We start from the raw sequence: 18,871 nt of genomic DNA, 5'->3' as shown, positions 1-18,871 counted from the left end.
ATCCGACTTGTTGTTATTCACCCTGGTCCTTTTCATTTGTTTGTTACAAGCAGATGAAGCCACAGGTTACGGGCCAGTGTTCGAGGAGCAGCCGGTGGACACTATCTACCCCGAGGAATCACCCGAGGCCAAAATTACCATGAACTGCCGGGCCAGAGCCAGTCCACCTGCCACATACAAGTAACATATGTTCCCCATAAACCCCGGCATCATTACGACACGCTGTGCATCCTGTGTGCCTCCCACCACTCACCATCTCTCTCACTGTATTCAGACTGTTTTATGGTCTGCCTTTTAATCGCAAGGTCACAAGGATGTCTATATACTACCTCTGAAGCACCTTCAAAGTTTACTATGTGTGTGTGAGACCATTAGTTTCAAGCCATTCCCATATAAATTTGTTGTTTTCAAGCAATGTGCACAACTTATTTTGTTCGCAGCACATATTTGTCTTTTCTTCATACTAATGGTAATTTAAATTCCAAAACATGACATGGCAGAAAACTGAATAACTAATCAGATGTTCCTGCCGGCGTAGCACAAACAGCACTGCTATCATGTCTGCAACTCATTTTGCTGCTCAAAATTTAAAGCGTTTTGCATTCTCCATTTCAATTTAGATGTAAATATATGTAAATGATATTGTGCTGCATCCTCTGAATCGGTTTCACTGTCAGAAAGCCCAGAATTAGAAGTCAGAGGGGAAGGAATTAGCTCTGACCACAGCTGGTACGGAGGGTTAAGGAGGGTTCATCTACAGTACAGTCTCTTCTGCATCCAAAACATGAAATCAGTCATTGTTTTTACATAGAACAATGACTGATTTGTGCGTCTTGGCAAACACTTACAGTAGAAGAGATACTGTGCTGCGGACTCGGAGGGTCAAACATCAAATGATTTGCACTAAAAGCATGTCACTGCTTCAAAACAACTTTCCTGACAGGCCCTGCTTGTGATGCTCTGTGTAAAATGAACCAACAATATAATATGATAGACTTCTATGTCATACTTGACTCTTACTGCTTTTCTGACCACTGTATTGTCTCTTGATTGTTTTCCTTGCAGTTGGATGCTGGACAACATGGACATTTACCTGGATGAAGAGGGCAGCCACTACAAGTTAGTAGGAGGCAACTTGGTAATCAGCAGGCCCATTAAAGCCAAGCATGATGGAAGATACTCCTGTTTGGCCACCAACATGTACGGCACGGTCCTCAGCCAAGAGGCCTCAGTCCAGTTTGGATGTAAGTGGTCCAGATGTGAAAACGCCCATTTAGGCTGTGTACAGTCTACGGACTACTTTCCTAGATATTATGCACGCTGAAATTGCATGGGAAGCTGGTACAAAGCATAAGTGGTGTGGAAAGTGGAGTTTGTGAGTTGTCTAACTTTGTGCCAACAGTGTGGCTAATGTGCTTTTCTGTTATAAACAGCTCAATTCAAGAGTAGCTGTTGAACTTCATACAAAAATCACATGTTTTTATGGAAGTGCAGTGTGGAACTTTTGTCTCCCCCTCCTGCCAGCGAGAGTAATTACAAAAACACTGTCAACATGTGCTTACGGTCAAAGGCTCCAGCATAGCCTACTTAGTCGCTACTGTTGCTGATTTTTGTCTCTTGCTTTCTCAGACCTCGATCTTTTCTCGTCGGAGGAGAGGTCGTCGGTTCACGTCAAAGAGGGACAGGGGGCGGTGCTGCTCTGCGCACCCCCACCACATTATCCAGGTACAGCATGCGAGAGCTAGGACCTCAGTCTAAGTCTAAGTCCAAGCTTCTGCTGAGATTTCCCGACAAGAATATGTTCCCTCATGTTGCTTTAGCATCTGATTCACAAGAGGGCAGATGGACCAGTGGAACAGTAGTTAGCACGGCTTTGATGACATTGCTGGTATTTAGCCATAGTTGTCAACCATAAAAACTGTACCCACATTTTTTATATTCATACTGATGGAAATCTTCATCCATCCAGTCTAAAAGCATTGTTAGCTCTCTCCACAGCATCAGAATTACCTCAATGAGCTGATGTGCTTGCAGGATGCTTCTGTTATGCCTTTCAGCTGAAAGATTTCACCTGCAAGGTTAATGGTTGCTTGAATTCTAAGTTCCCTCAGCACCAAATTGGTGTGCTATTTTTGTTTAGCACATATTTAGATCACTCAAAGTGAGCCAGCTTCAAGTGCTGCTGCTGTGTGTCCAGACTCTTGATTGACAGGTGGTGTTTTGTCTCTTTCTGTGCAGCCGAGCTGTCTTTCAGATGGATCCTCAATGAGTTCCCCACTTTCATCCCACTGGACAAGCGACGTTTTGTCTCTCAGATAACGGGCAACCTCTATATCTCCAAGGTGGACTCCTCAGACAAAGGCAACTACTCATGCATTGCAACCAGCCCATCGATTTCGAAGAGTGTTTTCTCCAACTACATCCCCCTCGAGCCTCTGGCTGAACGTTAGTACCTCACTTCCTACTACACACTGTCTTTCCATTTGAAACCTCTCACTGTGGTTGTTACACTAATGCATTGGTTGATGTTCGTTGCATGAGTAAAGAATGTGGTTTCTTGACTCACATGAAAGGACAAATCAGTATCTTAGTTGGTTGAATTATCTCACCAGTAAATCAGAGTGTAATACTTTGACCACAGTAATGTTTGAAATACACTGCAATTAGGTCAGTAGAATACAACAGAGAGATTTAATATGTGTCTCTACAGCAGACAGGAGTCTTTTGAAATAGTATCCAGCCTGTTTCTCTCACACTCTTCTGCTAATGAGCAGGACCTCAAGTGTTTCTGAAAGAGATGCTGGAAGATATAAAATGATTCTGCCTGGTCACACCAAAGTACTGCATTGGTTTTCTTGTCCTCCTGTCCCTGCTGAAGCACCATGTTTAATCACAGCAGTGCTTGTTTTAAATGCGATAAGGTCATGCCACTGTGATTGGCTTTTAAAATTAAAGTTACAGGACTAAATTAGCATTGAAGTGAACTGACACACAAGAACTTGTTTTGAGACAGTGCCAGCTGGCTGGAAAGAATGTGCAGGAACTTAAACTATCCCAGAAATGAAGAAGAGAAACTGGAGTGATGTAATTTGACTCTTTTTTTTTTTTTTTTTAAAGGCTCTATGTATTAGCAGAGCGCAGTGTAAGAAGAACAAATACAAAACAAAGCAGCTGTAACCTTTTCCTGAGGGGATTTCCCAGAATCCATCAGATGTTTACTTTCATTGTATTCTAACTTTGGGCCAGTTTCACCTGTGGCAAATATGTCTTGAATAGTAGTTAGGACACAAACTAGAATGTTTTGTTCCACCGAAGAGGTTAGGAGCAGAGCTGAACAGTTGTTTGGGCTCTCTCATGCATAGTGTATTATGCAATGCCCTCTGGGGTATGATGTGGCCTCTTATCTAGTTTATATGTCTATGTGTGGAGGGGAATGAATACTTTTGCATTTTGTCAAGGATTTGCAATGCCTTATATATAAACTGCATTTATTTACAATTACATAGATATAATGTCATTTGCAGTATTCTGGTTATGTACTTAAGCTTATATTAGCCTGGATAAGTCTTTATCTCAGTTTACAGAAACCTGAATGCTAAAATACTCTGATTTCACTACTTTGACTTGTTAACACTTTATCTGGGTTTCTCTCTGCCTTACTTCTGATCAGATGACAACATTTAGCTGTCTGAGCAGTACATGCTGTGGTAAAGGAACTTATCTGAAGTGACTCAGTTTATACAGAAAGGTCTGAGTGGTTGAGTTGTTCAGGAATAAAGTACACACCTCAACCTACACAGCGTACTGCAAAATCTGGACTGAATACATCGAGTTTCCAAGATAGATTTTTAAATTCCCTTCACGCTGAGACTACATGAAAGAAGTCCAGTCGAAACTGAGTGGGATAATACAAATCCAACAAACTGACACTCAGAAATCCACATACAGGGAGACACATAACTTTGTCTCCATGTAAACGTCATATTCCAAATTTGGTCAAAACCAGAATACCAGTGTGCATCCAGAAGAAAGACATTTGAGTAAAGCAGCATTCATAAAAGAAGTAGCGTTTGTTTTACCCACCCAGACAGATATTTTGGAAGGAAACCTCAAAACAAACTCAAAAGCTGGCTCCACACTACACGATAAGTGGGCAGATTTTGGGTCCGATTCACCCCTCCTGACAGTCACGGGGGCGTTCCAGCTTTGAGGATGGTCTGAACCAATTATCTGGCCAAAGGATCCTGCTGTGAGAAGGGTTTACTGACATAATCTTAATGACTGAATCAGAGTCTCCCTGATAGTACGACTTGAAATCCTGTGTGGTTTGAAAGGAACATTATTGAATATTGAGCAGAAAAATGCATGAGAGCAAGCTGACCAGTGTCACCAACCTTTACACAAGGCCAGAGCACAGTAATATCAATATGGAACGGCATCTTAAAGGCAATAAGAAGTCAGAGAAAGAATAAAAATGACTACATTTCTAATGAACACAGGTTTCAGCAGTGGCTTGTACTAAACCCGTTTGAGACTAACATTAAAACTTAATTTCCAACTTACCCCGAGCCTGCCTTGTAAAATGTTGAAGCTGTGCTGATTCAGTCCTGTCAGCCATGACTGCATCCATTTTTTTCCTCTTTAGTTTTGTGGGATAATTCATAGCACACAAAGGTGCAAACAGTTGACATTGACGGTCTGCCTTCATGCTTGTTTTGTTCTGAAATCACGTTAGATTTTGTGACTTTCTGTGAGATCTCAAGTCCCTGAAATCACCACTGAAACTGTTTAATACATCGAGTTACAAATATGTATAAACAATAAAGTGTGGGCTCTTGCTTTTTGACTGAATCGGTGTGTTCTTATAATTACAATATTAAACATTTATTAAATATGTTGTCTCAATTTGAGAATCCTCTACTCTGCACAAGGCATAAAATGGGGAAAATATTTTGAAACTACAGCTACAAACTAAACTAAACTACAACTTCATATATCCTTTTGTTCTTCTGCTCAGGTCCCATCAAGAAATACCCTGCTGACCTCAAAGTCACGTTCCTTGACACCACTGCTCTGGTGGGGCAGAATATCACCTTGGAATGCTTTGCTTTGGGGAAGTAAGTTTGAGAGATCGTTGGTTTGCCAGACTGGAGCGTTTCAAATGTGCCCTGTTTGGACTGAAAGGTTTCGTGAAGGTCTCGCACCAGCCAGTGAGTCATTTAGATCTTAGGTCTAATAAAAATGGTTTTAAATGAGAATTTAAATCAATATGAATTAAGTTTAAGAGCTTCGTCAGTTATAAAATCGTATCACATCATATCAGTTTCTCAGAACACCATATAAGTTCCCTCTTAATGCTTGTAGTAAAATGGCATTTACTGCAGCTGAGACTGTTAGAAGACTCTTCAGTTCGATGCGCACTCACTGAGCTAAACGATTCATAAAGCATGTTTCAGAATGGGGATGACTTGAGTGCAGTGATGCATACGCATTAACCTACAACTTGAAGCCTGGCTTGTGTATTATTTTTCTGTCTCTGTCCCTCCCAGCCCCGTCCCTGAGATCCGCTGGAAGAAGGTAGATGGACAGCTGCCACCCAATCACGATGTGCGGATGGCAGGAGCTCAACTGAATCTGTACAACGTGCAGTTTGAAGACGGAGGCACTTACAAGTGTGAGGCAGTGAACTCGAAAGGGAAGGACTACCACACTGCCCGAGTGTCTGTGGAAGGTCAGAAGTGTTTTGAATGTCATGTCAGCCTTCTTGTCTTAAAATGTATTACAGTGACTGCACACGTGCATTAAATGGAAGTTTTACAAAGTCCTTTTCAGCTGTATTATTTCCCTGCTTTGTGGGATGAATTCACCAGCCCTTTGTTGTTATTAGTTGCTGTTAGTCCCCAGATTTTAAATCTAGCACCTACTTTATTGCCTCATTTATCACCTCATATGTCATTCAGCAGCTTTGTAGTTTTCTTGGATTTTCCCCGAACAATATAACTCTGATTTTCCTCATTTGCAGCTTTTCCTGAGTGGGTGGAGCACATCAGCAGCATCGAGAAAGACCTTAGTAGCGACTACACGATGTCCTGCACAGCCAGTGGCAAACCTAAACCACACATCCGCTGGCTGAAAAATGGAAAGCCGGTAATATTCAAATTCATAAATCCTCATTGTCCTATAACTGAGGAATTTACCTATAGCTATAAAAACCTTCTCAGCAGCCCTGTTAGGTCTCTTATCTGTTCAGTAACCAGCCCCGGGTTGTTACAGTAGCACGACAATGACAGGAAGCTGCCACTGTGGATACACAGGAAAAAGTGGGTACTCAGGAAAAAGTACCTGTTGTTATTGAGCTGTTGCCAGCATGTGTTGTGTAATGCTTCATAGAAACAACTGTCATCAGGCCTGAAAATACCCAAGAGAGCAGCAGCTTGTGGCAGCAAAGTGGGGGAGGTTGTTGCATACATCATTATGCACTGATGAAATACTCTGCAGGTCAAATGAGCTGGTTGTCATCCGTACTTCTATGGATGTCAACAATCAACTGGTTATTTGCTTTGAAATGGAATTTAAACTCTATTAAAAATGGAGAAAAGTAGAAGTATGATATTTTAACTTGAACTTAAATTTTTCGCAGGTCAGCGGGAAAGAGATGAGGTTCCGCAGCTTAACGCTTGATGATTCAGGGATGTACCAGTGCATCGCAGAGAATCGCCATGGAGTCATTTATGCCAATACAGAGCTGCGTGTGTTTGGTGAGTCCAACTTTGGCTGTCGTCGCAGCACAAATGGCTGCACCAGAGATTCAAAGGCCACATTTTGAGCTGACTAATTGGAACTTATTACCATGTATGGAGTGTGTTTAGAAATGAAAATCGGTATTAACATGACAAAAAAAAATAAGATTTGTCTTAAAAAAGGACTGTCGTTACTCAAACAGCACCACACATTTTTACTAATGTGTGATACGTGCATGCGTTCCTGCAGTTAATCCATATTCCACAGAGTTTGTGATGAATAATCCATACTGTCACTCCTCAGCCTCTGCTCCCATGTTTGAAAACAACCAAGTGAGGAGAGTCCTGGCAGCTAAAAATGGCCGGGTGGTGATTGAGTGTCGACCCAAAGCGGCCCCAAAGCCTGCCTTCTACTGGAGCAAAGACACCGAGCTGCTCTCCAACTCCACCAGGTTAGCAGTCTCTTAATGAGATGGCCCTCTTCCTCTTGTCCTCTAATCAGTGAGCAGTTTATGGGTTTATATTCATTCAAAGAGGTTCGTTTATCAGTTTTCCTTTGTTGTTTTTAATGCCAATATTCATCCACAAACAACCATTTTCTGAGACTGTGAGACACATCTGAGTCATATTTCCATAAGGAAAAGTATCTGGGAAAGTAATGTAATTCTGTCACTCTGAAGGGGATGTAAAGTGGTAAGACAGTGTTTTGATTTGGGGGATCTAAATAAGCCCCAGATCTCCTAAATCTACTACGTATCCCAGAAAAGCCTTTAATGTTGTTGTTTGTCAGTGATTGCCGAGCGCGGCTTGGCTGTCTGTCAGTGGCTGACATTAAGCTCATTCTCAAGATCAGTGTGGACAGACTAGTGTGTAAAGCCCTGCCTTGTGATCCTCACTGACAAAACAAGCCTAATCTGAGAGCTGTGGAACACCCAACCCCCTCTCATGCTCCCACCCTACACAGTCCCGGTCCCCACAGTGGGACTCACGCAAAGAGGAGGAGCAGGGGGAAAATTATTAATCAGCATATGCATCCTAATATTCTCCATGACCACTGTGTGCGTGAGAGATGGTGTGGAGTGTTGAGGGGGCAGCTGGCACACTCTTTGTCATGCGTGAATATAAAATCTGCAGAGAAATAAGTCAATCAATGTTAATTTAATGTCTCTTCTTGCCGAGTAGTTTCCAGTTCACATCTTGTTTTTTTTTCTCTGGAAAACTATACGGTTTATCCATCACGCAACCTGAGCACTTTCATCACTTTTCATCATCCACATATCAATTGAATAACATACACTGGACTTTTGACCTTCATATTGTGCTAAATATTTGATACAATTCTGCTCTGTCTCCTCAGTGTGTGAAGAATTAATGGTGGTTTCTCCTCAGGGTGTTCATCTGGGAGGATGGGAGCCTGGAGATCCTCAACGTGACGCGAGCAGATGAAGGCAGGTACACCTGCTTTGCGGAGAACGACCGGGGCAAGGCCAATAGCACAGGCTCTCTGCTGGTTACAGGCAAGTTCCAGCTAACAAACAACGTATAATTAATGGGCCTCTTTATGTCTCTGATGTTTCCAGGACAGCTGACGTTGCTTTGACTGATGTCAACCTCAGCTGGCAATCATTCCTGTCACTCAGCCGCACCAAACAGTCCCGACCTCCAAATGTCTACTGTTGTTGAATTATAGCCCTCTGAGCTGAGCGACAGTACACAGCCTACTGCTGGATATTCACTCATTCCCCAAGGGCAAAGGCGTGAGGGGATTTAGATCCAACGTGATGAGACAAGGGCTCAGCCTCTCACACTGTTCTATGAGAAATGAGAAGACGACTTTAGTTATGAGCAGGCTGAAATTGTTTGATTGAATAAATGATAACATTGATATTAGATTATTTGCATGTCATTTATTTTCTTCACATATCCATTCTCAGCTGTCAAACATTATCGTTTTTCACAGTTGATCCATGGTGGTGCTGGATGTACAGCTCTTTTCTGCCCTCTTCAGGACATTTGTGCATATTGAACACTTTTAGCTTTTTCACACCAACACTACATCCTATACAGTTTACTTGATACTTTCAAATAAGTCCTTTGCCTTTTTTGTATTTTCTTTAATCAGATTTCCTACAATCTAAATGGTTTAAGTAGGCAGACTGGCTTCTTTCTCACCACCAAGATTTATTCTCCTGTGTTTTTGCCCCCAGAGTCCACAAAGATCACCTTGGCTCCGTCTAATGCTGACGTTAAAGTGGGAGAGAACGCGGGGATGCAGTGTGGAGCATCACACGACACCTCTCTGGACATCACCTTCATCTGGTCTCTGGATGGCCGAGTCATTGACCTACACAAGGACAGGCAACATTATGACCGCACCCCAGTGAGACCATCTTTTTGTTTTTTTGTAGAGAAATGAACATAAATAATCAAAAATTTAACTTGGATTACTTTAGTGTGACCACAAAACTTCTCATCTTAATCTGGAGTTCATCCACGTCAGAATCATATTTGAGGTCAGATTGATGTCTAGTATTTTCATTGGAATACCTGAAATGGAAAAGTGCGGCCGGGTTTAAATGAATATGGCTCTAAAATCCATTTCCCTTAGCCTCTCTGAGTGGAAGAGTGCGTTGCATATCAGTTTAATAGGAATTTCCGCTAACATCCATTATTGTTGACATGACCCACTCTCCTTCTCTCTCTAACCATAAGCTCGTGGTTAGCATTTCTCATTTGTCACTACTCCTGCTACGCAAACACCATATTATGACTGTGATTAATGATACCCTATTTTGTGCACAAGGAGGATTTTCCCCTCGTAAAAATGGGGTCCAATTCCACCTAATACTGTTTGTGTGGTATCAGCCAAGCCAGTTTGGGTCTTCACCAGCAAGTTCAAAGCTGTGATTGTATTTTATTCTACAGCGAGAGTGCTGACGGGAGCAAACACTGTATGGACCTTGACATTTCTTCCCAGGAAAAGAGGTCCTGTTTAGTGGAAGCTCTCGTCCAGTTCATCTAGTTCACTTTAGTCGGGGTTTGCACGGGTCAGGGAATATAAGGGAATTTTGTTTGCATGTTTAAGTTTTAGTTGCCATTCATCCAAATTTGTCTTTTTTTTTTTTTTTTTTTATCATGTTCTTTTACGTATCTTGCGTGAGTGGTTCTACCCTCTTTTTGTTCGTCAACAATTGTCAAGAACTTCAGTATAGATGTGCCTTTTCTTGTACCTGTTCGGGAAGGCAAACATGCCAGGAAAATGTACATTTCAAGAGCTTTGGGTACAAAATTATGAATTCAAAGACTGGGTAATAAAAGATAGACGACAGAAAGGCTGAATGTAAAGTTTGTAAAACTACTATAAATCTATTACATTTGGGAGAGGGAGCTCTTCACAGCCGCACGCTCGCTTCTTACTGTTCCCATTTGAAAAAATGTGTGCATGGGTCAGTGTGTTTATAAGGGTGCACAGGCCTAGTTTTGTGAGATCATAATTGTACACTAGGTTTAAGCAGTGAAATGTTTTGGACTGAAAATGCCTGTGTGCTTAAAGATTGATGGGAATAAAATAATGTGGCTGTTTTTTGTCTGCTCAGTACAACGCCAACCTGAAAGATCATTTTTTTGGGCCTTTTATGCCTGTATTTGACAGTTGCAGTGAACATTGACAGGAAATGAGGGGGAAGAGAGTAAGGGGATGACATGCAGCAAAGGTTTGTCTGTCAGGCGGATCGCGGGAGAGCTTTGTCTCACATATGATGTGCCGCTCACTCTTAAATTACGCGTTGTCTCTTGTGTTGTTTTGTGCAGAATGGAAGCTCAAATGGCGAGCTGCTGATTAAGAATGCGCAGCTGAAACACGCTGGACGCTACACCTGCACCGCACAGACCCCGGTTGACAACATCACCGCCTCTGCCCAGCTGGTTGTCAGGGGTGAGTCATGAGCCCTTTGCATGAAGTGTCTTAAAAGCCCTGAAAACAATCTGGTTACAATATGAACACACTATTTCAGCCAGTCTAAACAGTTTTCAGTTATATTACATTTGTACTTTGTTTTTGTTTGTGCTCTTCTCTCTTGTTTTGAAGTCGGTGGGGCTCTGGTGGAAAACGTTGATGTCGTTTACTTCCATGCACAAGTTAGGATTATGTTCCATTAAAAATGTTACTAAATGTAAAGTCGAATGTGATGATAATTGGATTAGTTTATTGTCAATCGGATCTGACCAAACCATGCCTACAAAGTGCTGTTAGAGCAGATTCACTGACTTTTTGGATGTTAAACTGTTTAAAAAAATAATATCTGAAGATGTTACTAGATATTTTGTCAATGCTATTTTTGCTAATTTATGAATATTGAAAGTTACAGAGAAAAACTCTGTAGAGTTTATATACCAAACACAGTATAAAAGAATCCCAAAGTTCATCAGGCCTATACTCCTAAATTACTCATGAAAATGTTCCTTAGGTCAAACCATGAATATACAGAGAGAAAGGGCATGTGAGCGAAGAAGAGAGAAAGAGACACAGAGATATAGCACAAGTACTGTATTTTTGAAGAGGAGTAAATCTCTCCAGAGTAACCAGAAAGGAGCCCTTTTTGCCGGATAATCTGTCAACCTCGAGACTCCAGGCAAATGAAAGTGAGAGAGAAAACGCTGGAAAACAAATCTATGGAAGGAAATGCCTTGTGTCCTCATGCATAAGACGGAGACCCTCAGTGAGCACTGAGTATCTACCAGTACCAGCCAGGAAAGGTCAGACTAACTTAGTCAGTAATGACTGTGGCCTTTCTGTAAAAGCACAAATGAATGAAGTCCACTCAAACATATCTCTTGCCTGTAGAATACAACGGTTGGCTATATGTTTGCATTTTGCAAATTAGATGTTCTGCCATTCCAAAAATCTGTCATGTCCAGCCGGGGATGCAACTTGGAAAATAAATTATTTTGAAGGAAAGATTTTTGTTTGTTCTGGCAACAAGCTGTTGCTATGGTTGCACACACACAGTAGTAGATGAAACTGAAGGGGACAAGCGATGCTTCTGTAGCAGTACGACATGTTTTGAATGGTGCCAGCTCCCATCTGTCTTCATTAGAAGTGAATTAAGTGTAATGCTGTGTGATGAGTATATGATGAATCATAGATTTGTATCTCTCACCGCTGTATTTTGACATGGACGGCTGCTGATTTCAGTACCTGTTCTTCCAACCACATATACACATCGACACACACAAAATAAACACTGCCACGCTTCCCGCAGGGTTCCGTCTCTCCTTTACTGTATTTCAGCTCCTGGATGATTCATTGTTGTCATTCTGCACTTCCTGATGAGTGAGAGCTTGCCTTACAGCCCTCTCCTCGGGTCTTGAAACAGGCCCAGTGTTGGCGCACAAAGGCCCTCTTCAGAGAGGAACCCAGGAATTCTAGCCGCGATCTGGTTGCCAGTGATCCCTGTTGTGTTCTGGGTGTGCTGCCGCCGCCGCCGCTGCTTTCAGGGCAGGTGTTGACAGATGGCCAGGTGAACGTACAGCGGAGGACTGCGGCGTTTCCCAGAGTGTAACCAAAGCACAGGTCCAGGGCCGCTCCTAATGGAGTGCCAAATGCCATCAGCCCGGGGTGCAGCGAGGGAGAGATGAAAGACAGCCATTTATCACGACAGATGAGGAAGCAGATCTGCTTAAGGAGATTGTCAGTGCTAAAAACACAGCTCTGCACCTGTAGCTTGTTATTAGTGGGGATTTGAGATAGGGAGAAGAGTTGTTTTCATACGATGGGTGTGTTTTTATAGCTTTAAGTTAAAGTCTTGGCTGGAATAGTGCTGAAATGTGGCTGTGTTAACTTAAGTTTCCGCGAATTAGGAAATCTATTCATGAACTTCAATACATTTGGTTGTTGGGATACATCTAAATGCCTTACATATGCATCAAGCAGGAAAAGCCCAACACTTATCAATTTACAAAACACACTGTGCTGAAGATTCATCCACATGACATAGTCAATGCCTTCTCTCCTAACTCTTAGAGGAGAGGGTAAGCTTCAGGGCTGTCCAGCTTTGGCTGTCTAATCGCCTTACTTCTCTCGACTCGTATTCATGATTTGGAAAAAAGTAAATTCTGGCCGATTTCTGAGGCTGCGGGTTGGGAGGCTAACCCTGACACAGTCTGGGTTTTATATTAAGCCATTTTTAAGTTCCAAAGGAAGAATCAAGAGGAGCAGGAGGACCAAGAGCAACACTGCATTCAAAAGCCTTTGCTTAAGCTTGAGTTCATATATGTGACTGGGCTCTGAGCTCTAATGCCTTAATCCATCAGTTTTTTCAGATGTCTTTTAAATAAGACAATAAAAAGAAGGAATCGAATGGCTTTGGTGTGCTGTGTCTCATGCATCAAACAGGAATCTTTTTTGAGACTGATGTTAACTTTAAAGTTGTTAAACAGCTCAGGACTTTTGCCCAAAAAAAAAAAAATCCCCTTGAGCTCTTTCAATAACATCATACTCTCTTTCTCTTTCATTTGTGTGCCAGTTGGACATTCATTGACTGCTTGAAGGACAAGTCAAAGTGGGAACTTGTGGGGATTCAAAGATGTGAACTGGAGACAGTGTCACTTTTCTCTGCACAAACCCGCAGCCACATTTGGGCTCCTCACCCATCAAACAACACTTTAAACTTTCCTGTTATTCTTCTCTTTACCCTCAGGTCCCCCCGGTGCCCCAGGTGGGGTGCAAATGATAAACAAAACTGACAAGAGTATAACGCTGCAGTGGAGCCGCGGAGCAGACAACCACAGCCCCATCTCCAAATATACCATCCAGTACAGGGACCAATTTGCAAAAGATACCTGGAAGAATGCCTCTACATGTAAGAATTTCAGCATAATAGTTGGTCAAATAAACACTGCAGCCTTAATGTTGAGCTAGGTCTGGTGTAATAATAATTTTGGTCATGCCACACAGTGATACTGTGGGCCTACATGATGGTTAATGTCTCTTAAAGATGGCTGAAATATAATTTAGTCATGCTTCAGTGACTTTAAAAACAGGAATAGCTTCCAAAAATAGAACTTGATGGTTGTTTTTATGATATTTTTGTTTAATTGTGGGAAAATGCCACCTGCACTGTATAATGTTCTGTTTCTATAGCGCTGAAATGTACATTTTTCTCCAGCTCCTGCTGATGTGGAAGGGAATGCAGAGACAGCTACAGTGGTGGATTTGTTCCCCTGGACAGAATATGAGTTCAGGGTTATTGCTACCAACACTCTGGGGACTGGAGACCCAAGCAGCCCGTCACTGAAAGACAAAACCCTGGAATCAGGTGAGAGTGTGTCCTGACTTGGGACCAGTATATTAACTCAAGGTTTACAGAATAAAGAATCAGAATGACTTGAAAGGTCATGAAGTAGAAAGAAAAAGACATGTGATCCGACAGTCCAGCTTTCCACTCTGATATTTATTCGTCGTCGTCCTGTTGCACTGTTTACTTATGTTAAGTATCGCTGTAGAAGTGAGTCAGCAGAAATCCCATCATGCTGCGCCTCCTGGAGCAGAACCATGCTGCCAAGCTCACCACACAAACCTCTACAAATGAGCACGTTGGTGAAACTGTATACTGAAATTCAATTATAAAATGGGAATCACAGACCTACAGTAACCTCTCTTAAAAAAATAATCATCAATTGAAAGTGAGCTACTGGACTCGAGGCCAAACAAGAGAACTTGTCCCTCTCCCTGAGTGGCAGACTCCCTACATGGACGTTAAGGTGTTGCGTTTGGCGCAGGAGAGGATATTGATACTGTGTTTGCAGAGGAAGGATGTTTCAGTAACATTGCCAGAGCTAGGTTACAGCCTGTGTGGGTTGGCTTTGTTTGTGTGGCTTTGTAGCATGTGGGCTCAGAGTTTTGCTGCTGCTGTCTCATTGTAGTTCCTGTGGTGGCGCCCTCGGATGTCGGCGGGGGTGGAGGGGCGAGCAGAGAACTGACCATCACGTGGACGGTAGGTCGGGACTTTCCAGCGGGTAAACAGGGGACAAAGGTTACAGGTCCATGTTAACGGCTCACAGAGAGTTTGTAGCTCAATTTGTAATAATGACATTTATTTCATTGCACACACAGAAAAATAAAAGACAGTGGACAGCCACATTGACCTCGTATTTGAATGTAAACGTATCTGTGTTTCAGCAAAGCAACCTTTTTCCTGGCAGTATTTTACATTAATAAAAAATGGTCCACCAAAATGTCCCAGAAATAATCAAATGCATTTATTAAAAGGTCGCAGAAAAACTATAATACAGAATGCAAGTTTTTAAAAAAAATCAAAACAATCACACACACACACACACAAAAAAAAATCAGTGACTGAACTGAATTATAATCTTGCATCTCTCCGCTGCAGCCGTTGATAAATTGGATATTTTAGCATGACCATTCAATTCTAGAGCAGCTGTTCGGATGATGCGACACGTTGAGCATTTCTGTTTGTATTGTGTTATGATAAAGAACGTGGCGTCAACAAAGGAAATGATGTGTGAGGACAGATAGAGAAGAATGAGTCATCAAAGTTTCACAACAGTGTGTGCAGTATGTGTCTCCCAGAATGCAGTTACCTTCCTGAACAGTATGTAAACATCATACACTCAGAGTCCTGCTGTTAGCCCAGTATACAACACATGGATGATGGATAATGAATGATATGCATGATGTGAAGACGGGCAGCGTTAGGATTTGAATTGACTGTAGGGACTTAGTCTTGAAAGGTGTGTTAAATAAAACGTTTCCCACATACATTTTTATTTTTTAAATGTTTTTTTGTCATCAGCCTGTACAGCCACAATACTACTATGGGTCTAATTTCGGCTACATTGTGGCCTTCAAACCCCAAGAAGAAAACCAGTGGAAGAGGTTGGCAGTAGCTGATCCCCAGGCCAAGCGTTATGTCCACAAAGACTCCGACATTCCTCCTTTGACAGAGTTCCAAGTCAAAGTTAAAGCGTTCAACAACCAGGGAGAAGGACCCTACAGTCTGACAGCCATCATCTATTCTGCACAGGACGGTGAGCACTGAAGAGATTCACAGCTCTCAACACTCTCAACCGTAGAAGGGAAAATGTGCTAAACTGACCTCAAAACATCGCGGATTAACCTGGTCGATTTAGTCAGAGTCAGAAAATGTAGAAGCCTTCAGTACGCCAACACTCTGCTATTTCAATCTGTCAGTGTCAGATACTTATCACGACCATGGTTTTCTATGGAGTAGGACCCTTTTCAAATTAGTTCTCATGTATAGTTATGAGGAATTTTAATACCCCTTGAAAGTGAACCCCCCCCCCCTCCTCTCTCTCTTCCTCCCTCCCTCGCTCTCCCTCTCCCTCCCTCTCTCTCTCTCTCTCTCTCTCTCTCCCCCCCCCCCCCTCTCTCTAGCTCTCTTTTCTTCTGTGGCGATTATAATGATCCATGTAGCATGAACCAGAAAGCTGATAATTCGCCCGAGGATGCAAAGCATTTTGCCTAGTTATTAACTTTCACTGACAGACAGTCGAGATAACCACTGGCAACCCAGACATGATGGCTTACAGAGATGCCCCGCTGCCATGGTAACGCACTTAGGCAACGCTTGCCTTTTGAGGGCCTTTGATTTTATAGTCACGCGTTCAAAGCGCTCCGTCTCCAAGCAAACCTGTGACCGTTTGTGTTTGTGTGCGTGCGTGTCTTGTTTCTGTCTGTTTGCTTCAGCGTTCAACACAGTGAAAATGTTTGATGGGATGTTTGTTCAAGGCCCGGTGCCAGTGTGACAATTTAACATTGGAGGAGAGTTTCCTGGCAGGAGTAGCCTCCAAACAGTGTATAACTGCCTCATAAGTCATGGAGCAGTGTGTGATGATCCAGTGAAGGAATGCAGACAAAGAGAGATGTCAGTCCAGTCGCTGCAGGGATTCATTTGCATTTCTAAAATGATGCCGCTGAGAGATTACGTTTTTATAAGAGCCAAAAGACACAAATGAGGAAACATTAGTTTATGGTCAGAGTAATGACTAAACATATTCATACATATAAAATATGCTCTTTTGTGTGCGATGTGAAAATTACCTTCTGGGACATGACCATAAAAATGTCTCTCCTACTGTAACCTATTTACCACACTGTCCTTTGGGTCTCTCCTCAGCTCCATATGAAGCCCCTGCCATTGTTGACGGCAGGGCTCTCTCTGCTACAGTAGCCACTGTGTCGTGGTTGCCCCTCTCACAGACTAATATAGATGGATACCAGGTCAGTAGGAAATTTAACTGCGGCATTATTGTAAAGTAGGTTAGGTTAGGTAGTTACTTTATTAATCCCCAAGGGGAAATTTTGTATTAAGTATGCACCTACTATGCTGCAAGTGTGAAAAGCACCATGTCTCTGTTTGGAAAAAAATGTTTTTTTTCTGATTTGGTTTAAGCTACTGTATCTAAAACAAAAATAAAGTTGCTAAAAGTCTCTGAAATATAAAAACTATATTTTTCTGAGGTCTTTTTTTGCTTTACAAATAAAGAATATTATTGAAAATGTTCTCATTTTAACACCCATTAGTAAAAATTGCATATCTGGTCTCTAATTTAGCCTTGTATCTACCTTGATGCACTATTTCCATATTTTGGGAAGTACGCTATTTACATTGTGTTGGAGAGCTAGGTACAAAAAAACCGGATACAGCTCTCTTTACAGCCAGCAGGCGGCTAGTGTAGCATCAAAACTATGATTAAATGTGATAGCTGATTCTTTTGTTTTCAGCCAAACGGGTAGCTGCCTTATATTTAACGGAGTAGCCAGATAGCGAAAGTGCATTTTCTACAATGTTGAACTGTTCCTTTCATTTTATGACAACATTTTTCCTATCTTTAGACTGTACTCTGTGTCACTCGTACAAAAAACAAGGTGGATCCTTGCCCTCTCAGCTGTGTCTCTATGTGTCCCAGGTGAAGTACTGGAGGAACCATGAAGACAGTGAAGGGGGGGCTCAGAGGGTTGTGGTGTCTGGCAGGGAGAACCACACCAAACTTGAGGGTCTGAAGCCCGACTCGCGCTACCTAATTGAGGTTCGAGGCTACAACTCTGCAGGATACGGGCCGCCCAGCAAACACCTGCAGATCCACACCAAGAAACCTCGTACGTTGTGCTTTAAAGTAGTTTAACATTGAGCTGCATGGAAAACAACATCAGTCATTTGAATATTACAATTCATTTCTCTTCTTTTTGTGTCTTTTACCAGCTCCAAGTCGACCTCCTATAATAATAAGTACAAAGTTAAAGGGCCAGTCAGTAAATATTGCCTGGGAACATGTGGAACCGCTGGCTAATGAGTCATCAATAGATGGGTACCGAGTGAGTACAGTTCAACATTTTTTTTACTGTTACTTTTCTGTAGTGAAACAGTAACTGCCGGAAAGCTTACATTTCTTACGCTGCTGTAATGTACATGTTTGTGTACCCAGGTGCTGTACAGGCAGCAGGGCCACTCCACGGGCACTCTGTACACAACCAGCAAGCGGTACATAGAGCTTCCCCGGCCCGTAGATGGAAACTATGTGGTGGAGGTCCGGGCACACACGGAGGGAGGAGATGGGGCTATGGCACAAATCAAACTCACAGGTAACAGCCAGACCTACTGCGGGTTCATTAAAGTACTGTACGATTTAGGTTCTTGGGTTGGATGTATTGCTTCATTTCTTTTGTTTTCAGTAAACGTGTGTCCTTGTTCTGACAGTTTTTAAAAAAAGTGGAGCGTAGGTAGCAGAAGAGACTCGACAAAAGCCGCTGAATTAGAAGAAGGAGCCTTCTCTTCCTTTCAGTGGGGTCATCTGTTCAGTGAAATTAAATGTATTGAGTTTGAGTGATCTCCCGTGAAAAACATTATGCCATCTTCACCCAGATTTAGTTTCACATCAGCGAATAAAAAAAAAAAACATGACTTCCGTCATCTAATGACATTTTAAATCCATAGTGCTGAGGTGAAACACTGACTGTTCATTCCTGACCTGCCCTTTGCTGCTGGGATTACCAGGTTCAAAGTTGGCAGCACGTTATCATTTGTCACAGCTCGAGGGTTCCCCTGGGCCAGATGTAGAGCTGTCACTTTAGGTTTCATACCTCAGAT

General features: G+C 42.3%; 1 protein-coding gene across 4 annotated transcripts in view; it reads left to right on the top strand.

The window, feature by feature from the left end:
* Nucleotides 1-18,871, top strand: part of cntn1a (contactin 1a) — a 69,258-nt gene that overhangs the window by 46,514 nt on the left and 3,873 nt on the right. For 3 of the 4 annotated variants that reach the window (XM_069161925.1, XM_069161927.1, XM_069161928.1), the window contains 20 exons: nucleotides 51-180; nucleotides 1,066-1,244; nucleotides 1,630-1,725; nucleotides 2,239-2,445; nucleotides 5,018-5,117; nucleotides 5,550-5,731; nucleotides 6,023-6,147; nucleotides 6,641-6,758; nucleotides 7,045-7,192; nucleotides 8,130-8,257; nucleotides 8,948-9,120; nucleotides 10,551-10,674; nucleotides 13,439-13,600; nucleotides 13,907-14,056; nucleotides 14,664-14,734; nucleotides 15,557-15,791; nucleotides 16,901-17,004; nucleotides 17,694-17,883; nucleotides 17,987-18,099; nucleotides 18,210-18,366. In XM_069161925.1, the coding sequence (XP_069018026.1) occupies nucleotides 51-180; nucleotides 1,066-1,244; nucleotides 1,630-1,725; nucleotides 2,239-2,445; nucleotides 5,018-5,117; nucleotides 5,550-5,731; nucleotides 6,023-6,147; nucleotides 6,641-6,758; nucleotides 7,045-7,192; nucleotides 8,130-8,257; nucleotides 8,948-9,120; nucleotides 10,551-10,674; nucleotides 13,439-13,600; nucleotides 13,907-14,056; nucleotides 14,664-14,734; nucleotides 15,557-15,791; nucleotides 16,901-17,004; nucleotides 17,694-17,883; nucleotides 17,987-18,099; nucleotides 18,210-18,366 (2,892 nt within the window). The remainder of the gene's footprint in view (nucleotides 1-50; nucleotides 181-1,065; nucleotides 1,245-1,629; nucleotides 1,726-2,238; nucleotides 2,446-5,017; nucleotides 5,118-5,549; nucleotides 5,732-6,022; nucleotides 6,148-6,640; nucleotides 6,759-7,044; nucleotides 7,193-8,129; nucleotides 8,258-8,947; nucleotides 9,121-10,550; nucleotides 10,675-13,438; nucleotides 13,601-13,906; nucleotides 14,057-14,663; nucleotides 14,735-15,556; nucleotides 15,792-16,900; nucleotides 17,005-17,693; nucleotides 17,884-17,986; nucleotides 18,100-18,209; nucleotides 18,367-18,871) is intronic. The other variant, XM_069161926.1, reaches the window with a different exon arrangement.

This window comes from Embiotoca jacksoni, unplaced genomic scaffold, assembly GCF_022577435.1.
Source record: "Embiotoca jacksoni isolate LCO1_2020_lvr unplaced genomic scaffold, fEmbJac1.0.p SCAF_3, whole genome shotgun sequence".
In the NCBI taxonomy this organism is placed as follows: domain Eukaryota; kingdom Metazoa; phylum Chordata; class Actinopteri; family Embiotocidae; genus Embiotoca; species Embiotoca jacksoni.
Note: the sequence above shows the minus strand (reverse complement) of the source record. Positions and strands in the feature narration are given on the sequence as shown.